The sequence below is a fragment of the Hordeum vulgare genome, chromosome 1H (assembly GCF_904849725.1).
Source record: "Hordeum vulgare subsp. vulgare chromosome 1H, MorexV3_pseudomolecules_assembly, whole genome shotgun sequence".
Classification (NCBI taxonomy): domain Eukaryota; kingdom Viridiplantae; phylum Streptophyta; class Magnoliopsida; order Poales; family Poaceae; genus Hordeum; species Hordeum vulgare.
In genome coordinates, this window is record NC_058518.1 from 9,393,881 (window position 1) to 9,417,728 (window position 23,848).

The window sequence follows — 23,848 nt, forward strand, 5'->3', positions numbered from 1 at the left end:
CTTCTGACTAGATGTAACCAACTAACCCATCTATTTCTGATCAAGGCTCTACGAAATTGAATGTTAAGAGGAGTATGCCGGAACACTGCCGCAACGGAAGTATGTTTTCATTGTGCAATATTATAAAGTTGCAGATACTGTAGAGCCAAAGGTTGCGGACCTAACCAAATATCTTTCCAGAATCTAGTACTTTCACCATTTCCAATGACAAATCTAGTTCTGTTAAAGAAAGCAGCCTTTGTCCTCATTAGACCCTTCCAAAAAGGGGAATCGTCCGGTCGCGCAGTGACGTGGGCTAAGGTTTTGTGCTGTAGATACTTGTTCTTTAGAATTTGTACCCACATCCCTTGCGATTCAACAGACAATCTGAATAACCACTTGCTAAGCATACATCTGTTCTTAACCTCTAGATTTTCAATTCCCAAATCTCCCTGATCCTTTGGCCTACAAATAATATCCCATTTAGCAAGTCTATATTTAGTCTTGACCTCGTCGCTCTGCCAGAAAAATCGAGATCGATAGAAATCCAACCTTTTCCGCACCCCAACAGGCACTTGTAAAAAGGATAGGAGAAACATTGGCATGCTCGTCAACACTGAGTTGACAAGAACCAATCGTCCTCCGTAGGATAATAGCTTGCCCTTCCAGCAGCTTAGTTTTTCTCAAAACGATCCTCGATACATCTCCACTCCTTGATAGTCAACTTTCGGTGATGAATGGGGATACCTAAATACGTAAACGGTAACGTACCACCCTCACAGCCAAAAAGTTGGTAATACGTGAGCTGTTCAGCTTGTGCATCCCCAAAGCAGAACAACTCACTCTTGTGAAAATTAATATTCAACCCAGATAGCTGTTCAAATAAGCATAATATGAGTTTCAAGTTTCTGGCCTTCTTTAGATCATGTTCCATGAAAAGGATCGTGTCGTCCGCATATTGTAGGATCGAGACACCCCCATCAACTAGATGCGGTACTAGTCCCCCTACTAGATCTTTTTCATTAGCCCTCCTGATCATTAGCGCCAACATATCCGCAACAATGTTAAATAAAATAGGTGACATAGGATCTCCTTGCCTAAGTCCCTTAAGCGTCTAAAAGAAATGACCGACATCATCATTTACTTTAACACCGACACTTCCTTTTTTTATAAAACAATCTACATGCTTTCGCCAAATTTCGCCAAACCCTTTCATACGTAGAGTTTGTTGCAGGAAAGACCATTTAACTTTGTCGTATGCCTTTTCGAAATCAACCTTAAATAAAACTCCATTTAGTTTCTTGGAATGCAGTTCGTGAAGGATCTCATGTAGTACGACAACCCCTTCAAGAATATTCCTACCAGGCATAAAGGCTGTCTGCGAAGATTGCACGACCGAATGTAGCATCTTAGTTAGCCTATCCGTTCCCACCTTTGTGAAAATTTTAAAGCTTACATTGAGCAGACATATAGGACGGAATTGCTCAATTTTGGAGGCACCCTCTTTCTTCGGTAATAGCGTAATCGTACCGAAATTAAGATGAAAGAGTTGAAGGTGACCAGAATAGAGATCATTGAACATAGACATGAGATCCGCCTTAATAATATGCCAACAACGTTTGTAAAACTCCGCTGGAAACCCGTCTGGATCAGGAGCTTTACCATTTTTCATCCCTTCAATTGCCTGTAACACCCCTTTCTCTAAAAAAGGTGCGGATAGACTCTCATTGTCGGCTTGTCCAACTTGAGGAATATCCGCAGTCTGATGCTCGTCCATAGACACAAAGCTATGTTCTGGAGCACCAAACAACCGTTTATAGTAATTTGTGATATAAAGTTTAAGGTTCTCATGCCCTACTATGGTACCCTCGTCTTGCTCCAGTTGGATGATTCTCTTTTTCCTATGTTTGCCATTTGCAATCAAGTGGAAAAACTTAGTGTTGTTGTCTCCCTGGACAATTGCCCTGACCTTGGCTCTGACAGCCCATTTCATTTCCTCTTCCCTGAGGAGAACACGCACCCTCTGTTCGGCCTCATATTTTGACGACCGTTCATGTTCATCCAACATGGCGGTCTCAGCCTTACGATCCAGGGCATCTATAAAGTGAAGCAGTTGGTCTTGCTCATCTTTATACTGTCCGGACACATTCTTCACCCAACCTCTTAGGAACTGTCTAAGGTGTCGGATTTTGCGTTGCCAGACGTCGACACTAAATGTCCCATCTGGATGTTTACTCCATTCTCTAGCAATAATGTCTAGAAATCCCTCACGGGTGAACCAACTGGCTTCAAAGGAGAAGGCATCTTTTTTTCCTTTGTGAGTGGCATTTCCAGAGTCTAACAATAGTCGAGTATGGTCAGAAATAGCCCTCTGCATAGCACAAACTGTGACTAAAGGGAACTTCTGCTCCCAGTCAACACTAGTTAGTACTCTATCCAATTTTTCAAAAGTCTGGTTATGTAGAGAATTGGCCCAAGTATATTTCCTACCGGAGAGTTCAATCTCCCGTAGATTCAAACTCTCTATGATCGTATTAAACATGAAGGGCCATCTACCATCAAAATTATCATTGCTTTTCTCATCAGCTCGCCTGATGATATTGAAATCCCCACCCACCACCAGTGGTAGATTTTCATCGCAAATTCTAACCAAATCAGCCAAGAAAGCTGGCTTGTGCTCCGTTTGAGCGGCACCATAGACCGCTACTAGAGCCCACTGAAACCCATCTTCCTTGTTCCTAATTCTAAATTTAACCGAGAAGTCACCTAATATTACTTCTCGCACTTGAAGTGTATTGCATCGTACCCCAAGTAAGATCCCTCCGGACCTTCCTCTTGGAGGAAGACAATGCCATTCAAATTCCACTCCTCCGGAGAGGGAGTTAAGAAAATGCGATATGAAGTTTTCCCGCCCCGTCTCCATCAAAGGGATGAAGTCAAGACTGTGCTTTAACGTTGATTCTGCAAGGAACCTAATTTTAGCCAAGTCTCTTAGACCTCTGCTATTCCAAAAGAGTCCTTTCATATTTCGTCATAAAAATTTTAGCAGTCCTGAATCTAGCACTCCTACGAACAGCAGAAACTGGATAAACTCTACGTTTCGAATTACGCTTTGGCTTATCCGAAGCATACTCCTGGTCCATATAACCATGAATATCTTTGCCCGTATCATCAGGATGAGTATTAGATATGTTCGAATCGTCGAAAGCTATTTGTGACTGTTTAAACTCTTCCTCAGGGACTAAGTTTTGACATATTAAATTCAATCCCCCCAAATCCGATATCTCCTTATCATTCATAGGTCTAACCGCGCTAAGTTTCGAATAATATCCAAAGCCCTATCAACTTCTAAGTCTAATAAGTCATTGATAGATTTTGAAACTTGTTGGCTAGTCTCACCCAAAGACACCCCCACTGCCTTAGCATTATCTAAAATCTCTTGCGGAGTAAAATGAAGAATCGAATGTTCAGTATTAAAATTCATACCTGTTGAATTCTGAACCTCCTTCATTTTGGCCATACGCATCGCCCGTCCAATCTGCAGGTCATCCACATCTGGCTGATACTGTACCCGCTAACTAGATCGTCTACTTGCGTGATTCTCAACCTTAAGATATTCTTTTGTCAGATGAGCATCTTGGAAATGGTATGGTGATTCAAATGTTGATATTCAACATGTTTTGATTTGGTTCAACTGCGCAACTACAAACTACACGACCATATGTAGCAAAAGATAACTGTGCAATACTTTTCCTCCGTCGCTCTATTTAATTTCTGAACAAACTGCTCAAGAAAGCTGGGGCTGCACTGCCGAGGACTGCAGCTGGGGCTGCATTATCCAGCAGTGTTGCTCGGTCATCACTGACCGGCATCTATATTAAAGCATGTTAGTGCACAACGGTCTCCACAAGCTATCAGCACTATCAGGCCAGCCCTTCTGTGTTAATTCACTACCACTGACAGTTCCTCCATAGTGGCTCGTCAGTGAAAGCATCCGTTCCGGCCTTATTTACATAGTCATGAGTTACTGATCGGCCAGTCTGTGATAATCTCATCACAGACGGGTCAACTGGCCCATCACTGATGAGGTAGTCATCACTGATCCCGAGGCACTTACGAACTACTAGAAACTTTGTTTGTGACGACACATTTTGGCCGGTCAGTGCTAATAGTGAGACATCAATACAAGGTCGCATTGGCACAGCCTAGGCGAAAACCAGGCACAAACTTTTGTATAACAAACTCCAAAAATTCAACCATTATATATGTCAACTCTCAAATGAAAAAAAATACAAGTTTCTTTGAACAGGGCCTCGTTTTCTTTTCAATTACGTCAGTTTTAAACAGATTTTGTTTTTACTTTCTTTTTCTAGTATCTTTTTACATGTTCGGGTCTTAGATTTGTTTAGATACAGATGCCGTATTTAGACATGTTTTAGTGTTAGATACATATGTATCTAGACAAATCCAAGACAAGTGATATGGATCGGAGGGAGTAGTATAGATTAAATCCGGACGTGCATTTTCATGACATGATAACTAACACTTGTGTGAATGTTGTAAATAAAATTCAAAGGCAGTTACACTAATTAAACGTTTGGTACATATACTTCAGATATGGCAGAACATAAGTGCAAATCTCATCAGAATAGCTAGGCACCGACAATTCAATTTTGAACCAAGATAATCATGAAAAAAACCCGGATTATTTAATGAGATAAGTAAAACAAACTACCCTTGAAAAATTCGAGCAAGGTCATTACATATATCAACTATAAAGTGGAAAAGAAAGAAATTTTTCTTTGAACAATGCATCTCCTTTTTTGGACTACCTCGGAATTTTTTAACAATTCAATTGGGAACCTTAATAATGTTGAAACCAATGCAAGCCTTCCTAATAAACACTTTTTTATACGACTGATGTGCAGCCGGGCCTAGAACTAATCAACAGGATAACTGTTGTAATCTTAACTAATTCTTTGTCAGAATCACCATGTCTGACGTTGGGAACAAAGCAACAAGAGCAACAAAACTTTAGTTTACATCAACACCACAGCCTCACCACTCTTCTTACATAGCCTACATCCTCACTACTCTTCTCTCAAAGCACTGGATCTGATGCTACTGCTACTGCCGCTCAATAACCAAGGTGTGTGCTTCCCTACTTCCTTAGATGAGGAGCCTGAGCAGTGGTACTAGACGCGTCGTAGATTGAAAATCGCTTTAGGTGTGCTATTTCTGTTATTGATGCTTAAATATTAGTAATATTTTTAACCGGCTAAAATAGTTATTCTCGTGTCTGCAAGCCTTCGAATTTTTGTTTCAATCGGTAATGGCATGCCAAAAACAATCATAAGCTGAATCTCCAACAAAAGAGGAAGAAGCGGAAGGTGAAGGAAAAGAAGAATAAAAAAAAAGAGCTCGCTGATCAGAATTCCATTTAACGGACATTCCAGATTGTAGCACATGAGCAAGGTGAACCGAAATTGGTCTCACATAATTTAGTTTCCATTTCCCTTTTCTATTCTTCCAGGAAACAAGCCGATTCATTTGGTGTGGGACAAAGAAGAACCATATATCTCGTATTCAGGTGGAAATCAGGCTTTCCACAATGGCGATTGAACCTCTCCGTGACAATCTGGACACCCTCGAAGCAACCGACTGGGCATACGAAGATGAATCCTCCTCCCAGCGGCAACTCGCCGTGTACAAGTACAACCACGGCCTGAGTGGTCCACACTCGACAGTTCTCTCCCGAGCCAACCAAGCAAGTGTCAATAGCAGCCATGGGCAAACCAAATTTCAGATTGCTGCAGGGGGTAGCCCTGAGCACCGCCGGATCAGATCAAACGATGCTCTTCACTACATAAGCCAGATGTTGATGGAAGACATTGACGAGGGGGTTGACATATGCCAAGGGGCTGCTCTTCAGGCTGCTGAGAAGCCATTCCGTGACATTCTTGGGGAGGCATACACGCCGCCTACTAACAGGCCGACATTGCATGGCAACAACAAGCAAGACAACCCTGATAAGAGTGAGACCAGCTGTTACAAGAGGCTCTGGAGCACTAGCTTCAGTAATGACTGTTTCAGTTACAGCTTGGTACAACCCTTGACAGCCCCGTTGAGTCCATATATTAGCAACAGTAGTCTTTTTGTACCAAACCAGCCATTGACAAGTGTTGAATGGGCTTCCGAATCTGGCTTCCCTGACTTGCATCGTCAGACAGGGAACGACACACTATATATTTCCCAACTGACTAGGAAGGCAAAAGTAGGAGAGAGGAGCAAAAATGCAATCTTTGAGGTGGCGGACCAAAGGGACTGGGATATCATTCAAGAAAGGAGCAATAAACATCATGTCATCACCACTTGTGCAATAATTCGAAGTGAAAATTTCGACCGAGTTCTGCTATGCTATGGTCGGAAGAGTTTTGACCAAATAACAAGACTGCGAGAAAGGATGGCGGAGACAGGAGAAAAGAACTCACTGAAAGGTCGGAGCAAAGGACATCGGAAGCTATGGGCTAGGAATCAACCGAGGGAAGGGTTGGTTGATCTCAGGATACTCCTCGTCCAATGCGCACAAGCTGTGGCAGAAGGCAACCACCTGTTGGCCAGTGACCTCCTAAAGAAGATAAGGCAACACTCCTCAGCAGATGGTGATTGTAATCAGAGACTGGCATTTTACTTGGTGGATGGCCTCGAGGCACGCTTGGCTGGGATCGGGGTTCAGGTTTATCGCAACCTCATGGAGAGGCGAACAAGTACCACAGATTGGTTAGAGGCTTACAGCCTTCTTCTTGCAGCTTGCCCTTTCAAAAGGGCGGCATACTACTTTGCCAACCAAACTATTCTTGACGTCTCACAAAGGCAACCAAGGGTGCACATCATCGATTTTGGCATCAGCTTCGGCTTTCAGTGGCCATTAATGATTCAGAGGTTTGCAGAGCGAGAAGGAGGAGCCCCTAACCTTCGGATAACAGGCATAGAAGTTCCCCAGACAGGTTTCCGCCCCTACGAAATGATCAAGGAGACAGGGAAGCGGTTGGAAGATTATGCAAACACGTTCAAGGTACCTTTTCAGTATCAGGGCCTTGCCGCTTCAAGATGGGAGGCCATTAAAATTGAGGATCTTAACATTGCCGAGGATGAAGTTCTCATAATCAACTGCATATTCCGGATGAAGAATCTTGGTCATGAAACCGAAGCAATGAATAGCGCAAGGGATGAGGTAATGAAAACTATGAGGAGGATGAACCCAAAGGTTTTTATTTCTGGCACCATAAATGGGTTACATAGTTCTCCCTTCTTCATACAACGATTCAAAGAGGTTATGCTCCATTACTCTTCAATGTTTGATATGCTTGATGCAAATGTTCCACGGGATAATAAAGCAAGAAAGATGATTGAGAGGATCCTATTTGGGCGGGATGCACTTAACATCATAGCATGTGAGGATGCAGAAAGGACTAGGCCAGAAAGTTACAGGCAGTGGCAAGCAAGGTGCCTCAAGGCTGGGTTCCAGCAGCTTCCTGTCGATCCAGCCGTCTTAAAGGAAACAGTACACATAAAGAACTCACTTTATCATAAGGAATTCTTTGCTGTTGAAGATCATGGTTGGCTGCTACAAGGATGGAAAGGGAGAGTACTTTATGCTATATCTAAATGGAAACCTGATGAAATATATGATGGTCAGTAAGATTCAAACAGCTTTTCAAGTGCGCGAACATGCATAGGCAACTTCCCACCTCAGTATCTACTTGCATGATTCTAAGCACAATCTATCTAAAATGCCGAACACCGTCAGATATTTTTTCGTCAGATGAACATCAGGAAGCACCATCTTGGAAGGTGGGATGGTGATTCAAATGTTGATATTCAACATGTTTTGATTTGTTCCAGCTGCGCAACTACAAACTACACGGCTATATGTAGCAGAAGACAACTGTGCAATACTTTGCCTCTGTCGCTCTATTTAATTTCTGAACAAACTGCTCGAGAAAGCTGGGGCTGCATTATCTAGCAGTGATGCTCGGTCATCACTGACCGGCCTCTATGTTAAAGCATGGCAGTCCTGTAGTGCACAACGGTCTCCACAAGCTATCAGTACTGTCAGGCCAGCCCTTCTATGTTATTTCACTACCACTGGCGGGTCCTCCATAGTGGCTCGTCAGTGAAAGCACCTGCCTTCTCTACATAGTCATCAGTGGCTGGTCGTCCAGTCTGTGATAATCTCATCACAGATGGGTCAACTGGCCCATCACTGATGACGTAGTCATCACTAACCACGAGTCACTGACCGGCTAGAAATTTGTCTGTGATGACACATTCTGGCTGATCAGTGCTAATAGTGAGACATCAATACAAGCTCGCATTGACATGGCCTAGGCGAAAACCAAACACAAACTTGGTATAATAAACTAGTTTACTGATCTAAGCGCTCTTATTTATTTATTTATTTATTTTGAGGGAAAGCGCTCTTATATTTCGTTACGGAGGGAGTATGTGTCAACTGTTTCTTTGAACAGGGCCACTTTTTCTTTTGAATTACATGAACTTTTTAACAGATTTGGTTTTACTTTCTTTTTCTAGTAATTTTTTTTACATGCTCTTCTAGTACTTCCTCCGACCCACATTACTTGTCTTTGATTTATCTAGATACGGACGTATCTAGAGATGTTTTTGTGTTAGATACATCTGTATCTGGACAAATCCAAGACAAGTGATATGGATCGGAGGGAGTAGTATAGATTGAATCCGGACGTGCATTTCCATGACATGATAACTAACACTGATGTGGATGTTGTAAATGAAATTCAAAGGCAGATACAGTAACTAAGCATTTGGTACAAATACTTCAGATACGGGAGAACATAAACGCAAACCTCGTCAGAATAGCTAGGCATCGACAGTTCAATCTTGAACCAACATAATCATATGTAAAAAAAAAAAAAAAACCCGGATTCTTTGATGAGATAAAGTAAAGTAAACTATCCTCGAAAAATTCAAGCAAGGCCATCACATGTATCAACTATCAAGTGGAAAAGAAAACAAAAATTCTTCGAACAAAGCAACAGAAATTTAGTTTACATAAACACCACAGCCTCACTACTCTTCTTTCATAGCCCACACGTCCTCACTACTCTTCTCTCGAACCACTGGATCTGATGCTGCTGCTGCTGTTGCTCAATTAACTGTTGAACCGTTATGGGCCCAAGCCCATCCTCTTATCTCTTAGGGCCCAAGCACATGTGGCGGGAGTCTCCTCGTGAGAGCAACGAGACAGCAGCTCGACCCAGGTACCTCTCTCTCCAGCCAACATGGTATCGGACCAGGCTGCGGCTGCGGCGGCGGCGGCTTAGTCGCTCGCCGGCGAGTTGGAGGGGTCCGGCGGGGGCCAGGCGCGACGAGGGAGCAGCGGACGGTGCAGTGAGCAGGAGCACGCGCGCCTCGGGGAGAGGGACCAGAAGGAGTGGCTGAGCGGCGAGAGATTCCTCAGCGACTGCAAGAGGCGGGAGTCGCCGTTACTCACCAGGCGGGAGAGATTCCGCATCGAGTTCCTGCACCACGTCGTACTAGGCAGCGCGGAGGCGAGGGGAGCCGGGGCAGCGGAGGGGGCGGCACGGGAACTGCGTGGCCAGGGCCGGTGGGGCCTGAGGAGACTGCGGCGACGTCCGGCGAGGCGGCGGATGATCTGGGAGGTGCAGCTCGTCAGCTGAGAGGTAGGAGGAGGAGAGCTGCTGTGCTGGGTCGGCTGCTGTTGGAGGCCAGGAGCTGCTGCTAGTTGCTCTGGAGCTGCTGCTGCTGAAGAAAGAAGGAACAGCTGGTGTTGTTCTGCTGCTTTGGCTGCTGAGATTCCTGCTTGCTGGTGCTTGGCTGCGACCGCTGTTTTAGGAGTTTCTGCTGCTGCTGGGAGTTGCGGCGGCCACTCCCAACAAAAGATGGTTGAACCAAAAGCTCTTGCCGAGGCTTTTGAGAAGCTCGTCAAGATCCTTGCAGAGTCCAACTCCAACTCTGAGGCCATAGTTCCTCAACAGGAAGGGGCTCGGAAGCTCAAAATGTCGCCCCTGAACATGAAGCTAGAGGGGGCAACAAATTATTTGAGCTGGTCGAGGAGGGCTTTGTGAGCAGAAGGAGCTTGATGGATATTTGTTGGACAACGGCTGGCGACCACTAGCCGGGTGGAGATATAATATATATAAATGGGAAAAAGCTTTATGCTCTGAACCATGTCTCGCATCTAAGGAAAATGCATGTGGCAATTATGGTTCCGAGCTCTATGGGTAAAGTGATACAAACTCTGCAGAATTAATGAAAGCGTGAATTCATGCAAGGTTTTATAGAGGTTATGTTCCATTACTCTCCCATGTTTGATATGCTTGATGCAAATGCTCCACGGGATAATGAAGCAAGGAAGACGATTGAGAGGACCCTATTTGGACGGGATGCACTTAACAGCATATATAGCGTGTGAGGATGCACAAAGGACTGAGAGAGAGGTGAGAAAGTTACAGGCAGTGGCAAGCAAGGTCCCTCAAGGCCGGGTTCCAGCAGCTTCCTACTGATCCAGCCATCTTAGAGCATCTCCAACAGCCGTGCTTCGTGCCGCGCTCAAAAAATGTATTTACAGCGCGCGCGCCGGCTGGTTTAGCGCAGCGATAGGCGCTGGCTCCAACAGCCGCGCTATAATGCAGCGCGCGCAAAAATGCAGCGCGCGCAGCAGGTACAAACCACATATACATTTCAAAAAATAGAAGAAAAACGATCTAACAAACAAAATAAATCAACAATAAATAGTTATTACAACTCAAACAAATAGTTTATCGTTCAGTACAACAAATAATACAATAAACACAACCAATAGTTTATGAACAATACAATACAAATAATGCAATCAAATCATGCTCTTTGTCGTCCATGCCATGCCCACCACTCTTCAATCAGATCCTTCTGAAGATCACTGTGTGTTGCGGGACGCCGAATGGCATGATACGAGGCAACAAAACGGGCTACCCTTTCAGCCCTCCGTCGCAGTCGCACAGGATGTCCCAAGAGCTCATACTGTGAGTAGTCTACATCTTGGCCACGCTCATTCTCGATGATCATGTTGTGCATGATCACACAAGCGTGCATGATGTACCAAAGCATTTTTTGATCCCAAAATCTAGCCGGTCCTCTCACAATAGCAAATTGGGCTTGCAAAATCCCAAATGCTCTCTCCACATCTTTTCTAGCAGCCGCGAGCATTGTGAAAATCAAGATTTTTCTTACCTTCTGGCTTTTTCAACGGCTTCACGAAGGTTTGCCACTTTGGATAGATGCCATCCGCTAGATAATAGCCATAGTTGTACGTACGGCCATTTGCTACAAACTGCACCGGTGGCAACTCACCATTCGCAATCTTATTCATCAGTGGTGACCGTTGACAACATTGATGTCATTCAAAGATCCAGGCATTTCAAAGAATGCATGTCAAATCCAAGTCTCATGATCGACCACTGCTTCAAGGATTATAGTGGAACCCTTTTTTTGACCGTGGAATTGCCCATGCCATGCCTTTGGACAATTCTTCCAACTTCAATGCATGCAATCTATTGAGCCAAGCATGCCAGAAAAGCCGCGAGATTTGTTCATCGCCAATAGCCTTGCGGCGTCTTCAGCAGTGGGAGATCTCAAATACTCCTCGCCAAACACTTGCACAATTCCCACTGCAAAGCGCTTGACACACATCATGGCTTGGCTCTCACCCATAGCCAAGTGATCATCAACTAAATCAGCCGGCGCCCATAGCCAAGTGATCATCAACTAAATCAGCCGGGATACCGTATGCCAACATACGCAAAGCGGCTGTCACCTTCAGAAAGGTGCTATGCCCGAGCTCTCTGGCGGCATTCCTCCTTTGCTGGAAAAACCGGTCATGGCTCGCTAGTTTCTCTGCAATGCGCTTGAACAAGTCTGTGCTCATCCTAAACCGGCGACGAAAATACGAATCCGGGTATGTGGGATTCTCCACGAAATAGTTCTTCATCAATATGTTATGGGCATCAATCCTATCTCTCCAAAAAATTTCCCGACCCATAACCGAACCACCGTGCTTCGGTTTTTTATTGATATGCATAGCTATGATCATTGCAAGATCCTCCTCCTCTTCCATATCAAATTCTTCTTCGGAAGAATCATACGACGAACTCATCTACAATGTTCAATACTATACTATAAAAACTACAATTCAAAACATGCACCAAATTCATAAGTTTGAAGCAATACATACCTTGTAGGCGTTTTGTCGAACACCTTGCGGGCGCGGCGCGGCAGCGAGCGCTCGGGCGCTGTTCCTCGGACGTCGGAGGCGCGCGAGGGCCGGCCGGACTAGGAGGGGGTGGGGCGGAAGCGCGGCGGCGCGAGGAGGCCGGGGAAGCGCCTGAACGGTCGCCGGGGGGCGCGGGCGGCGACCACAGCGGAGACAGGCCGGGAAAGCGCTTGAGTGGTCGCCGGCGGGCGCGGGCGGCGACAGCGGCGCGGGGATAGGCCGGGGAAGCGCCGAACGGTGGCGCGAGCGGCGGCGGCGGCGCAGTCGTATGGGGGCGGCGGCGCGGTCGCGAGAGTGCAGAGCGAGCGCAGGAGAGTGCAGAGAGAGCGCAGGAGAGAGCGCGGGAGAGTCGCGCGCGCGGGAGCCGGCGCAGCAAATAATGGACGCGGGATTGCGTTTCGGCCAGCGCGCTGAATTGAAAATGGCGCGCGCGCCGTTTTTACGCGCCCGCTGGAGCTGCCGCCGCGTTGCGCGCGCACTAAAAACTGATTTTTTTACGACGCGGCGTTTGTGTAGCGCGTCTGTTGAAGATGCTCTTAAAGAAAATAGTACGTCTGAAGAGCTCACTTTATCATGAGGAATTCTTTGCTGTTGAAGATCGCGGTTGGCTGCTACAAGGATGGAAAGGGAGAGTAATTTATGCCACATCTAACTGGGAACCTAAATCCAACATACGATGGTCAGTAGGATTCAAACAGCTTTTCAAGTGAATCTGGTGTTGTGTTAAACGAATATTAACTGTGTGTACTTGGTCATTGTTATGTATAATAGCGGACAAAAAAGGCGACCGTAAAACACTTTGCTTCTGTCCTTCTTTTGAGTGTCGGATGAATAAACGCTGCGAGATTGGGCCTACAACATATGAGATTAGTGGAAATACCATACCCAGACACTGGATTTGATGTGAAGTACATACAGTGGATTATTGCGCTTCCTACTACCTACCTACCTCTCAAAAGTCAAAACGGGTGATACGGAAGATGAGAGGACTGTTTTTTCTTTCTGATTTGAAGACGGCAACTGGGCTTAATCTAAACAGGAATCCGATAGGATGCACTAATGTGTTCACATATCACAACTAGGTGGGTGACGTTCTGCACATGTCTCCCCACATTCAGATTGGAAACCTAGCATCATACGTATATGCATAGATTTTTCTCAAAAGAGATGTGAACGACATTGGGGGGTGAGCTCCTCCTCCTAGTCCCCCAACTAAATCACGGAGACACGGGGAATAGGAGACGGTGGAGGGAGGGAGGGAGGGACCTTGGAGGCGGGCGGGCGCAGAGGGTCAGCGATGGAGCGTCAAGAGAAGATCCCCTACTTTTCTTCTTCCGCTGCGTACGCATTCGCTGCCGCCGTCGGCGACCTGCCGAGCTTCCTCTCGGCCGCCATGGAGAGGCCGCCGACGACAGGAGGGAGGGGGAAGGAAAAAGAAGGAGAGAGGGGCAATTCCCGCCTTCCGAGAGCGTTTTACGCACTTGGTGTAAGGTGCTGAGCGTACCTGCCCAAACGGGCCGGCACGGGCCTCCCGGCCAAGGCAAGACACGGGAGCTAAACGGGCCGGCCCGTTGGCACCTAAGCACGATTTTAGACCTTCTAGTTTCTGGGTTGATTTTAGCCTATTGGGTTATTATATATATATATATATTAATAATAATAAATAAAAATTAAATGGGCGTGTCGGCCCGCGTGCCCAGCCTTCAGGTCCAATCTCTTGTCTAATAGGCCTAGTGGCTCATGGCACGCCACGACAATAATTATGGTCTTTTTCCATATTTTTCCTCACACGGTAAATTTAGGTTACTTTATATTTTTTAGAACATGTCAAATTTATTTTTTAGATTATAAATGTAGTTTATAGCCATGACAAATTCACGTTTGTACCATGTCAAAAATTACCTTTTACATACATGCAAACTTTAGTTTTAATAGCTCATGGCAAAATTACTTTTTACTTTGCCATGGCAGATTAACTTTACATCCATGGCAAATATAACTTATGTTGCTCCATGGGAAATTTTTCTTTTTCATGCACCATGGTAATTTTACTTTATGAAATAGGGCAATTTACTTTCATCTCTCATGGAAACTTTTATGCTTTCTATGAACCATCACATTTTCACTCAAAAATCCATGATATCTTCTTTCCCTACCATGACAATTTTATTTTCTTTTTTCTATTAATCTTGGTAAAAAAAACATAGCATGGCAAAGAACTAGTTTCGCCATGGCAAACTTATTATACTTATCATGGCAAAAGTAGTAATTGACCATGGCAAATTTAGTTAATGGATCACGACAAATTTAAGTAATTGACCATGTCAAATTTAGTTTTAGCATCACAAAAAAATTATTTATTTACCATGGAAAATCTAGATTATGTATGACGGCAAGTTTAGTAATTGACCATGGCAAATTGAAGTAATTGACCTTGGCAACACAAATTTAATGGATCATAAAAAAACATATTACGCCATGTTCATTATAATTATATATCATGGCAAATTTAGTAATTGACCATTGTTAAAAAAATAATGGGTCATGACAGTTTTTATTAATTGACTGACAAATATAGTTTATGTACCACAACAAATTTATTTAATTGACCTTGACATTGTTAGTTATTTGACAATGGTAAATTTTGTTTTTGGACCACAAGCAAATTCATTAATTGACCATGGCAAATCATGATTGTGGATCACAGCAATTTCAGTTATTTGACCATGGCAATTTTAGTTTTGGGTCCATGACAAATTAATGAATTGACCATGGCAATTCTAGATTGTGGATCACAACAGTTTTAGTTATTTAACCATAGTGACTATAGTAATTAACCTAGGCAACACAAATTTAACGGATTATAAGATATTGTGCCATGTCAATTTTAATGTGTTTGCCATGGCTTCCTTTTCAAATTATATTGTCATGGCAAACTACTTGCATCATACCAAATCTTGTCTTTTTTCATAGGCACAAGAATCATGTATTTAATTTGGCTTAGATTTTTACCATGGCAAACTAATTGCTTTGGATCATGGCAGATTTGTGTCATATAAAACATGGGCATCTTTTAGTTGAAACATTTTTTTGGCCAAAGTTTCCTTTACGTGTTCTTAAATTCTGGCATTTTTTTAATATGGATCCACTTTTTCAATTGATGACAGTTTTAGTATTCCCATTATGGCAAAATATATATTTTTCTATTCATAATCATGTTCAGATCCCAGCTTCAAGAGTTGATAGTAGTCAGCAGAAAATTGGGTTTTTTCCTACCTTTTTCTGATTTTTTTTTCCATTGAGCTTCCAGACTGAACGTTCGGGCAATATCAGGAGACGTACTCATGCAGACTAACAGGAAATAATAGTTTGTATGCACATTTGGAGACGTACGGATGAAGACTAACATGAAATAATAGTTTTGCTCGCTTGTTCGTTAAGCGTTCTGTTTTATCCCTAAAATTAGAACGGCGGTCAGATATGACAGTTTCTTTACACGTCTGGCACGTAGCCAGGCGTAGGATTAATCGAGAGGATAACTGTTGCAATCTGGACCATCCTGTGTCACAATCACCATGGCTGTAGTTAGGAACAAAAGGCTTAGTTGGCATCGACACCACAGTCCACAGACACCCCTCCTCTCCCTCCTTCTCAAAGCTTCTGACCTGATTGTGCTGCTACTTAATAGCAGTATGCTTCCCTGCTTTTACCTACTTGCTCAGACCAGATGAGGAGCCTCCTGCAAATAAAAAGGAACAATGCTGTTAGGCACGTCGTAATTTCAAAATTGCCTTAACAAGTCCCGGAGGTGAGTCCTTTTTCTGCTATTGATGCTAAACATTCGAGGTTTAACCTGGTAAAATAGTAATGCTCGTTTCCGCAAGCCTTTGGAAATTCAATTGTCATCAGCATGGCATGCCAAAACAATCATAAGTTGAAGACGAGGGGAAAACAAATAAGTGCTCGCTCAGCAGAATTCCTTTTTGTCATTCCAGATTGCAGCAGATGAGCAATGTGAAGCACAGTACGAAATTATCTCACATAAATAAGCTTCAATTTCGTACTCTTTTTTTTGCAGGCAACAAGCTGATTCATTTGCTGTGGTACACAGAAGAATCGCATGCGCCTTGTTCAATTCTGCCAGGAGAATCCTCCATTTGAAGTGGAAACAGAAAGAGATTTTCCAGAATGGCGGTTGGAGCTTTCCTTGGCGGTCTGGACTATGCCGTCGCAACCGACCAACCATACGACGCCGCTTCCTCTTGCCAGCAGCAACTCACCATGGACAGCCATGACCTGAGTGGTCCACTGTTCTTGACCCAGCCAACAACCACTGGAGCAAGCACATATCTGCATGCTGCAGTCACCAGCCCTGGGTTGTGCAATGTCAACAGCAGCCTACAGACTGCCGCAGGGGGTAGCCCTGAGCACCGCCCGATCAGATCTAATGATGCTCTTCACTACATAAGCCAGATGCTGATGGAGGACGTTGATGAGACAACGTTTGGTGCGTGCCAAGGGGAGGATGCTCTTCAGGCCGCCGAGAAGCCATTCCGTGACATCCTTGGGCCGGTATACCCGCCATCTACTAACTGGCCACAATTGCATAGCAACAACGAAACAGGTAACTCTGATAAGAGTTGGACCAGCCGTTACAAGAGGCTCTGGAGCACTAGCTTTGGTAATGACTATTCCAGTTACAGCATGTTACAGCCCATAACAAACCCATCGACTCTTTCTCTACAAAAACGTTCGTTGATAAGTGTTGGACCGACTTCTAGATCTGGTTTCCCCGCCTTGCATCATCAAAGAGGTGTTGAGGAGGCAATGATGGTTGCTCCAAGTATTGATAAGCTGGTGATATATTTAGAGAATGACATACTTTTTGTTTCCAAACTGACTACAAAGGCAAAAGTAGGAGAGAGGAGCGAAAACACAACCTTTGAGGTGGCAGACCCAAGGGACTGGGATATCTTGGAAGGAAGGAGCAATAAACATCTTGCCTTCACCACTTGTGCAATAATTCGAAATGATAATTTTGACCAAGTTCTGCTATGCTATGGCCAGAAGAGTTTCGAAAAAATAACAAGACTGCGAAGAGGGATGGTAGAGGAAGGAAACAAGAACTCACTCAAAAGCCGGAGCAAAGGACGTCAGAAGCTATGGCAGAGGAAGCAACCAAGGAGAGAGTTGGTTGATCTCAAGACTCTCCTCATCAATTGCGCACAAGCTGTGGCAGAAGACAACCATCTGTTGGCCAGCAAACTCCTAAAGAAGATAAGGGAACACTCCTCAGCAGATGGTGATTGTACTCAGAGACTGGCATTTTACTTGGTGGATGGCCTCGAGGCACGCTTGGCTGGGATTGGGGGTCAGGTTTATTGCAACCTCATGGAGAGGCAAACAAGTACAACAGATTGGTTTGATGCTTACAGCCTTTTTCTTGCATCCTGCCCTTTTGACAGGACGTCATACTACTTTGCCAACCAAGCTATTCTTGACATCTCACAACGAAAACCAAGGGTGCACATTGTTGATTTCGGCATCGGCTTCGGCTTTCAGTGGCCATTAATGATTCAGAAGTTTGCACTGCAAGAAGAGGGAGCCCCTAAGCTTCGGATCACAGGTATAGATGTTCCCCAGCCAGGTTTCCGCCCCTGCGAAATGATTGAGGAGACAGGGAAGCGGTTGGCTGATTATGCAAACATGTTCAAGGTACCTTTTCAGTATCAGGGCATTGCCGCTTCAAGATGGGAGACCATTAAAATTGAGGATCTTAACATTGATGAGGGTGAAGTTCTCATTATCAACTGCATGTTCCGGATGAAGAATCTTGGTCATGAAACCGAAGCCATAAATAGCACAAGGGATAAGGTGCTCAAAACTATGAGGAGGATGAACCCAAAGATTTTTATTTCTGGCACCGTGAATGGGTTACGCAGTTCTCCCTTCTTCATACAACGTTTCAAAGAGGTTATGATCCATTACTCTTCAATGTTTGACATGCTTGATGCAAATGTTGTTCCACGGGACAATAAAGCAAGAAAGACGATTGAGAGGATGATATTTGGGCGAGATGCACTTAACATCATAGCATGTGAGGGCGCAGAAAGAACTGAGAGGCCAGAAAGTTACAGGCAGTGGCACACAAGGTGCCTCAAGGCCGGGTTCCAGCAGCTTCCTGTCGATCCAGACGTCTTAAGGATAATAGTACACATGAAGAACAAGTTTTGGCATGAAGAATTCTTTGCTGTTGAAGATAGTGGTTGGCTGTTGCAAGGATGGAAAGGGAGAGTACTTTATGCCATATCTAAATGGCAACCTAATGAATCATATGATGATCAGTAAGATTTGAATAGTTTTTCAAGTGCGCAAAAATGCAGTAAGATTTGAATAGTTTTTCAAGTGCGCAAAAATGCATAGGCAACTTCCCGGCTTTATCTACTTAAATGATTCTCAACACAATGGATCTAAAATGCTGAACACTGTAAGATATTCTTTCATCAGATGACACTGGGAAATATCTTGGAAGGAGATGGTATGGGGATTCGAATGTTGATATTCAACATGTTTTGATTTGGTCTGACTTCGCAATATACATGACCATATGTAGGAAATAACTAGAAGGCAACTGTAATATAGTACTTTTCTTCTGTGTTGGTTTTAATTTCTGAACACACTGTTCTAGGAAGTTGCTCTATAAGTGAATTTGGTGTTCTTGTAAACGAATATTAATTATGTGTACTTGGTTATTGTTTTGATCCATTTATTGGGCCTATTAGACAAGAGATTAGTGGAAATACCATACCTAGACACTGGTTTTACTGTAGGATTATTGCACTGCCTACCTCTCAAAATTGGCAACATGGAAAGTCAGAGAAAATGTCATTTCTGGTTTGAAGACAGCAATGGTACTTAATCTAAACAAGGTTCCTACAAAGAATCCAATAGAATGAACTAGTACCCGCATATTATGTAAGATTGGTCAGCTGTGCAGCTATATAAGTGCAAGACAAATCATACCAAACTAATTCTCTCACAAACCCCTGAAGTGATGTTCACCCATGTTAGTTCCACTACCTCCATTCCTAAATATAAGACGTCTTATATTTAGGAATGGAGGTAGTAGCTGCTAAGCTACATGATGTTTCATGTACCAGAGCTTCTCAGTTCACACAGTACAGAGTCTTAACATCAACGGCACGGAAATGTCATGTTTTAAATAGAACGTTCAAATAGAGAAGCGAACAACATAAATTTGCAAGTGAAAAATACATAAATATCTGGGAAATGAGATTCAAGTTGGTTATATTGTTAAATCTGGTAACCTTGTGAGGATTATACTAACCAACTGTTTTGTACGACTATAAATACGCAATACGGATAACCCTGAATGTTGTATGGACTAGCTAATGAATTAGCTTGAAAGTAGATCAAGTAGCCCCCAGAACATTATGGCAACATAACCCCTGAAGGACAAGGATGTCCTACCTTTATTTACCAAACAAACTATCTGCAAACACTAAGTCCATACGTCCATATTAGGACCGATCAACCAGGTAACAGAACGACCATAAACATTTTATGCAGAATCCATTGACCACAAAGAAAAGAGAAAAACAAAAAAAAATCACTATGGAGTAATAGTGCATATAATAAAATGTTGCATTCCCTCAATTAATAAACGGAACACTAACCTGACCCAGTACAAATTCCATACCGCCTAAATTAAAAAACCGTCCCCACTTCATTGGCCAGAATGACCTTGTCTTCTTAGAAGCGAGTAGCAATCTGTGCAAAAACAGACTTAAAGTCTGTCGTTGGTGTTCCTTCACCTTCAGGTTTTGAAGCCAGATCAAACGCCTTGAACTTTGCTTCCTCAAATAGCAAGGCCTGCACAGGAAAAGCACAGATGGATCAGTAGTAGTGACCTCTAGCGAGTAAGGCATAAATAGATGCAAGAAATATATTTGGTAGATGATGTGGAAAAAAATTGGGCAGTAGTTTATCTACAAACATGTGTTTCGTTCTATACAGGTACCTGTATGCAAACTTCTGCAACATCTGCCCTGGCAACAGTTTTTGTTTCAGTCTTCAAGATCTCGTCGTCCTTTCCAACAATCAACTCACGCACACCACCATCTTTGTCTTGTAGTCCTCCAGCTCTGGAAAGAGATGGGATATGCGCAAGATTTGTTATCTACGCATAATTGTTGGTGCAAATACAAAAATTATGCATCCCTATGAAATAAATTGGAAAAATCAAATTTCTCATACTAAATTAATGTCCTTTGTGGTGCTTCATAGTTCATACTCCATAATCTATTGTTTTGTTGTTTTCTTCATCCATCACACATATATAATATTAATTTCACGATTGAATGTCTATGGAGAAAAAAAAGTGAACGATTGGCTGGCAGCCTATTACACAAATCAAATGTGACAAAAGAAATCTTTGCAGAATATGCAGGAATAAGGCATTCTGTAAATAGCGCTAATGAATGAGTTTGTGTTATAACCTTATAATTGTGTATGGTACACCAGAGTCCGCTAGGTACTGCTCTGCCTTCCGTTTCCACACCTGAAAATTAAAAGAGCAATTGATCATTCTAAGTCCCAAAATGATACATTTCGTATGTTCCTGCACACAAAGGCATAGGGAAGACCATGTAAAAATAAATCGCTGAACATGCTATATACCAGTATATTCCCATTCCCAAGCTTGTTTAGTGGATGGTTGATATCTGTTCCGCCCATGGATCCAACCAAAACTATCTGCTTTACACCAATGCTCTTGGCTGCAGGGATAATTCAAGATGGGAAAACTTAGAGAGCAGGCAAGAAACAAAACTACACAGCGATGCTTCACCGACCAATCATTTCAACAAGCACACTAAACATTGCATAATGCTCTAACATAACAAGACGAAGGTGAAGATTTACCAGCGTCGATTTGGTTCTTTTGGCCTATCCAATCCACCTTAAACCAAGGAAAAACAGCACAAGACATTATTAATTAACTCTAAAAGAAATGCACAAGTTGACATATATATTGCTGATGTGAGTAATGCCATTGCCAGGTGGTTTCGTCAGTGAGTCACCTGCTCGGGATCAGACCCTTCCTCGAAGTAAAACTCGGGCCGACCGCCTTTGCTAGGATCGAACCCGGGCTTCATCTTCGGGACCCCGCTGGTGAGGATGATGAGAGCGTCGATGCCGTCGATCGCCGGAGCAATGCTCCCTGTATCCCTGATGTCGCCGATGAACACGTCGTCCCCGCCGTCGATCTTAGCCTTGCTGTCCGGCGTCCTGACCAGCCCTCTGGCCACAAACTGGTCTGCCCTCTCCTTCAGCTTCCTGTACACAATCTGGCCTGGGTCACCACAGCGCAGAGGTCAGAGGCGCACACCCAATCACGGGAGTGTCAATTGTAAATATAAATGGGAGGTTCAATAGGTTGCGAAGCATCATGGATTCTCGATTCCAAGAAACCCCCCGCCTCCACCGGCAAATCCTCCCACGAATACGAACTGAATCCCAATGGAACACCAAGAGAAGGTGCCATCGCGCAGTGATGTGCGGCGACAGGACGCGGATGGAGAGAAGCTAGAAGTATGTGTGGTACGTATCTACCTGTCCGTCCTCCGGCGCCGGTGACGAGCACGGTGGGGGGCGACCCGCCGGCGGCCGCCGAGACGGCCAGCCCGGCCCGCCTGGGGCCCCGCGTCGACAGGACGACGCGGTGGCAGGGAGGGCGGAAAGGCGTGGCCTTGAACGGGGAAGGCAGACGCATCGTCGCCGTCGCCGCCGCCGCCGCCGCCGTGGTCATCTTTGCTCCGTTTCCCTCCGGCGAGTGAAGCGAGAGGTGTTGTCGGGTGAGCCGGCGGGCTGAGCGGCTGTCACTCTCCTTATCGCTTCGACGGTGGGCCCGCATGTGAATGCGGGCTTCAAACGATTTGAGGTCGGTGGGCCAAGGCCCACTTCACAGGTTAACATGGTCCTGTTTTCTTTGGAAAATGTACTTAGCCCAACCTATGGGCATTGTCCATATAAAAACTTGGAAATCCGTGAAAAGGGAGCCACTAGTTAGCGAGTGTTCCTTCGAGAGCCTTCTAGCAAACACTTCCATGCGTCGTTCCTTGGCGCATTCTCAGTCGTTGTCACGTGTCGCGTTCTGAGTGCTTCCTCCGGATTTTTTTATTTGTCCGCACACGTTTTTGGCTTTTTAGATTTTTTTTTCTGTGTTTCGATTTTTCACTTCTTTCTTAGTTTTTGATGATTTTTTTTAAAATTTTCCTTTTTTTGAAAAAATGTGTTTTCTGTTTTTTGCAACAGACACGGCATTGTTTTAATGAAAGGCACGGTTTGCCTCTTGGAAACAAAAAAAATGCGTTTTCTGTTGTTTTTTTGCGAAAGACACGATTTTGTCTTCATGGCCGTGCCTCTGGGAAAGGAAAAAAAATATGCTTTCTGTTTTTTTACGAGAGGCACGTTTTTTGCTTCCGTGAGAGGCATGGTTTTGCCTTTATGAAAGGCGCGTTCGTGCCTCTCGAAAAGAAAAAAAAATGTTTTTTTTCGTGAGAGACATGATTTTTGCTTTCGTCAGAGGTATGATTTTGCCTTTGTGACAGGCACGGTCGTACCTCTTGAAAAGAAAAAAATGTGTCTTCTGTTTTTTTATCTATCGCGAGAGGCACGGTTATTTTGATCCGGTTTTTTCGTGAAAAAAGTTTGTCAAAATCTATCAACATAGGATCTAGTTTTGAAGATCTCGACGTGAGAAATCCAACGATGAAAACAGTTTAAGATTTGGACGCACGGTTTAGAAAATAAAACATTAAAAAAACGAATATACGAAAAAAAGAAAAACTCTCAGGATGCAACAAGTAACACGAATGCAGTTCGCCACTTGTCGCAACATGAAGATAAAAATAATCTTTGAAAAAAAACTTCCTAATTAATGATTTTGCTAAAAAAAATTATAAAAAATTGGATCACCGAACCTATCAATCTTTGCGGGTTGGATGCGCGAATTCGTCATAGTGGCAGCCCAAAATCCATGCTCCCCGCGACGCTCAACCCCAGTTATGCACATAAAACTTTCTTCCTCGGCAATGCCAGCGCAAAGTGTCCACACTTTCGGCTTGGTGTGCGCATTTCCTTTCTAAATGCAAGTTTTAGGCTCCATTTGCCCTTGAAACTACATTTTTTGTTATAGCTTGTTTTTGTTAAGTGTTCAGACTATAGCTATGGACACCCATATCCATAATGGGTAAGACGTCTTTCTTTTTTTGGTTGACAATTAATTTTGTGAACGCAGGTTGGATGCTATTTCAAAAATCCTCCTCCTTTCTCATCGTCTCTTTGTTTTTCACCTCCTTCAACTATATATATTTGTCATGTGCGTTGTTATCGTGGAAATCAGCAAAGGTGCACGGGCATCATGGTGCCCTTTTTCAAAAATCATATTTCCACAACGTAAAAAATTTGAAACTTTTTGAAGACACACAAACATGTATAGTATGTATCTGTAAAATTTCAAATCATTTTACTTTC

General features: G+C 43.8%; 3 protein-coding genes across 3 annotated transcripts; 2 read left to right on the forward strand and 1 right to left on the reverse strand.

Moving 5' to 3' along the window:
* Positions 1-5,590: 5,590 nt before the first annotated feature.
* On the forward strand, positions 5,591-7,681 carry LOC123422243 (scarecrow-like protein 30). Its single transcript, XM_045107667.1, has one exon. The coding sequence runs from the start codon at positions 5,591-5,593 to the stop codon at positions 7,679-7,681; it is 2,091 nt and encodes a 696-aa protein (XP_044963602.1).
* An 8,001-nt stretch (positions 7,682-15,682) lies between these two features.
* LOC123441354 (uncharacterized protein At5g02240-like) lies at positions 15,683-22,241 on the reverse strand. The gene is made up of 8 exons (XM_045117849.1): positions 21,926-22,241; positions 21,394-21,665; positions 21,236-21,272; positions 20,993-21,090; positions 20,812-20,873; positions 20,334-20,457; positions 19,990-20,185; positions 15,683-16,031 (listed from the first exon to the last, which is right to left on the reverse strand). The coding sequence occupies exons 1-7, from the start codon at positions 22,224-22,226 to the stop codon at positions 20,066-20,068; spliced, it is 1,014 nt and encodes a 337-aa protein (XP_044973784.1). The 5' UTR covers positions 22,227-22,241; the 3' UTR covers positions 15,683-16,031; positions 19,990-20,065.
* LOC123441245 (scarecrow-like protein 9) lies at positions 16,038-20,094 on the forward strand. Its single transcript, XM_045117764.1, has one exon. The coding sequence runs from the start codon at positions 16,481-16,483 to the stop codon at positions 18,638-18,640; it is 2,160 nt and encodes a 719-aa protein (XP_044973699.1). The 5' UTR covers positions 16,038-16,480; the 3' UTR covers positions 18,641-20,094.
* Positions 22,242-23,848: the final 1,607 nt, after the last annotated feature.